This window comes from Bison bison, unplaced genomic scaffold (genome assembly GCF_000754665.1).
Source record: "Bison bison bison isolate TAMUID 2011002044 unplaced genomic scaffold, Bison_UMD1.0 scf7180017847955, whole genome shotgun sequence".
NCBI classification, from domain to species: Eukaryota; Metazoa; Chordata; class Mammalia; order Artiodactyla; family Bovidae; genus Bison; species Bison bison.
Window position 1 is genome coordinate 5,394 of NW_011478528.1, and position 1,651 is coordinate 7,044.

At 48.5% G+C, this 1,651-nt stretch overlaps 1 protein-coding gene across 1 annotated transcript in view; it reads right to left on the reverse strand.

Moving 5' to 3' along the window:
- Positions 1-1,651, reverse strand: part of LOC104991739 (serpin A3-3-like) — a gene marked incomplete at its 5' end in the record, with an annotated part of 5,700 nt that overhangs the window by 916 nt on the left and 3,133 nt on the right. The window contains one exon of the mRNA XM_010844333.1: positions 7-127. Within this exon, the coding sequence (XP_010842635.1) occupies positions 7-127 (121 nt within the window). The remainder of the gene's footprint in view (positions 1-6; positions 128-1,651) is intronic.

Below are 1,651 nucleotides of genomic sequence, written 5' to 3' on the forward strand. Positions count from 1 at the left end.
GGTCCCTGTGATTCCTGACAGGTCAGCGTCGGTGAATATTTTCTTAATGCCCATCTGGGAGAGGGTGTCATTCAGTTCATAGTTGCTTTTGATGGAAAATTTTGGCAGGTAGAGTTCATGTATTCGTCTAGGAAACAAGGAAAATAAATTTGAACACCTGCTTGAAAAGATGTCTGCCTTTTCCCACCTCACAGCATGGTCTTCCAAGGATTCCTCTTAACCAACCCCCTTCTCCCTGGAATAAGGACTCCTGTTCTCAGTTTCTAGACCCCTCAGGCTAAATCCCTTTATTTTGTTGTTTATCCATTCCAATCTGCAGGAGTCTAACATGCCAGGCAGGCACCAGGGCAGGGGGAGCTTAAGGAGTCTGCAAGGCCCCAAGTGACCTGAGTCCACCCTCGGGGGAGGGACCCTGACCTTGCCCAGCTTCCCCTCTCTCTCCCTCTGCTCTCTTGCTCTGGCCTCAATAATCCTCAACCACACCAGGCTCGCTCCTGCCTCAGAGGTTTTGCCCTGTTATTCCCTTGGCCAGAAATGCTTTTTCCCAACACATCCAGAAGGCTCAGTCTCTCACTGCAACGTCACCTAAGGGCCACCTTATTTATGATCACAAACTACCTCTGGATACAATTTTCTTCTCCCTTTTACTGTGCGTTACTCTCCCCACCTCCCCATTTGTCCCCTCTCAACCTAGCAAAGAATTTATATTTATTTCCAGTCTGTCTTCCACAATTATAGAGTGCCATGAGGACAGAGAATTTAGCGTTTTATTTGCTGACCTACCACAGGGTCTAAGTTAGTCCCTGAGGCAGAGTATGTCCTCAGTTAACCTATTCAACCAGTGCTGACTGGGTGAGTGAAGAAATCAGTGACTACAATGGAAAGACAGTGCCAGTGTGGTCCTCAGAGCCCATCACACCCGGGCCCTCACCTGATTCTATTCGATCCTTCTGAAGAGGAAAAATTAAAATTTTACATAGCCTCCTGCCCGTTCTGCCTCTGTAACTCAGCTTGCTTCTTCCAAAGCCTGGATCACACAGGTCACGGAGTCTCAGAAAGTGGGGACTTTGAATACTAGGAACTGGAGCTTATCTCACTCTCCCTTGTTCAGCTTTTGGCAGTTGCCCAGCCCCTGCAAACCTGCTTAATCGTGCCTGTCCATGCAAAGGGCAGGCATCCTCCACCCCATTTTGACTTCTCTTCCCATGCGCGTGAAATTGCTTAGATTAAACCAGCATATTAACAGCTAGTGTTGTCCACTATAGTCTGCTACAGTCTGTCTATAAAAACTCTGTAACCCCTTTGTTCAGGGCTCAGAGCTTAGAGTGTTAACTCCTCTGGGCCAACCGGCATAATAAACCTGAGTTCTCCAACTCTCTGAATGTGGTGCTTGGTTTCTTGCATATTGGTTTCTGCAACTCTTCTACCTTCAAAAGGAGGAGTCGTGGGGAGAAGAACGTGAGTGCTGGGCATCATGTTGAGTCCTCACGACTCAGCCCTTCTTAGTGTGAGGCGAACCTTCAGCTCCTGCCCTTTCAGATGTCATCAACTTACAGAAGGATTTAAGCACTGAGCCAGGCAGGCAGCAAAGGGCAAGGTCATCGTGGGATGGGCTCTCCTGTCCTGCCCCTGCCCTTCAAATTCCTGAGGC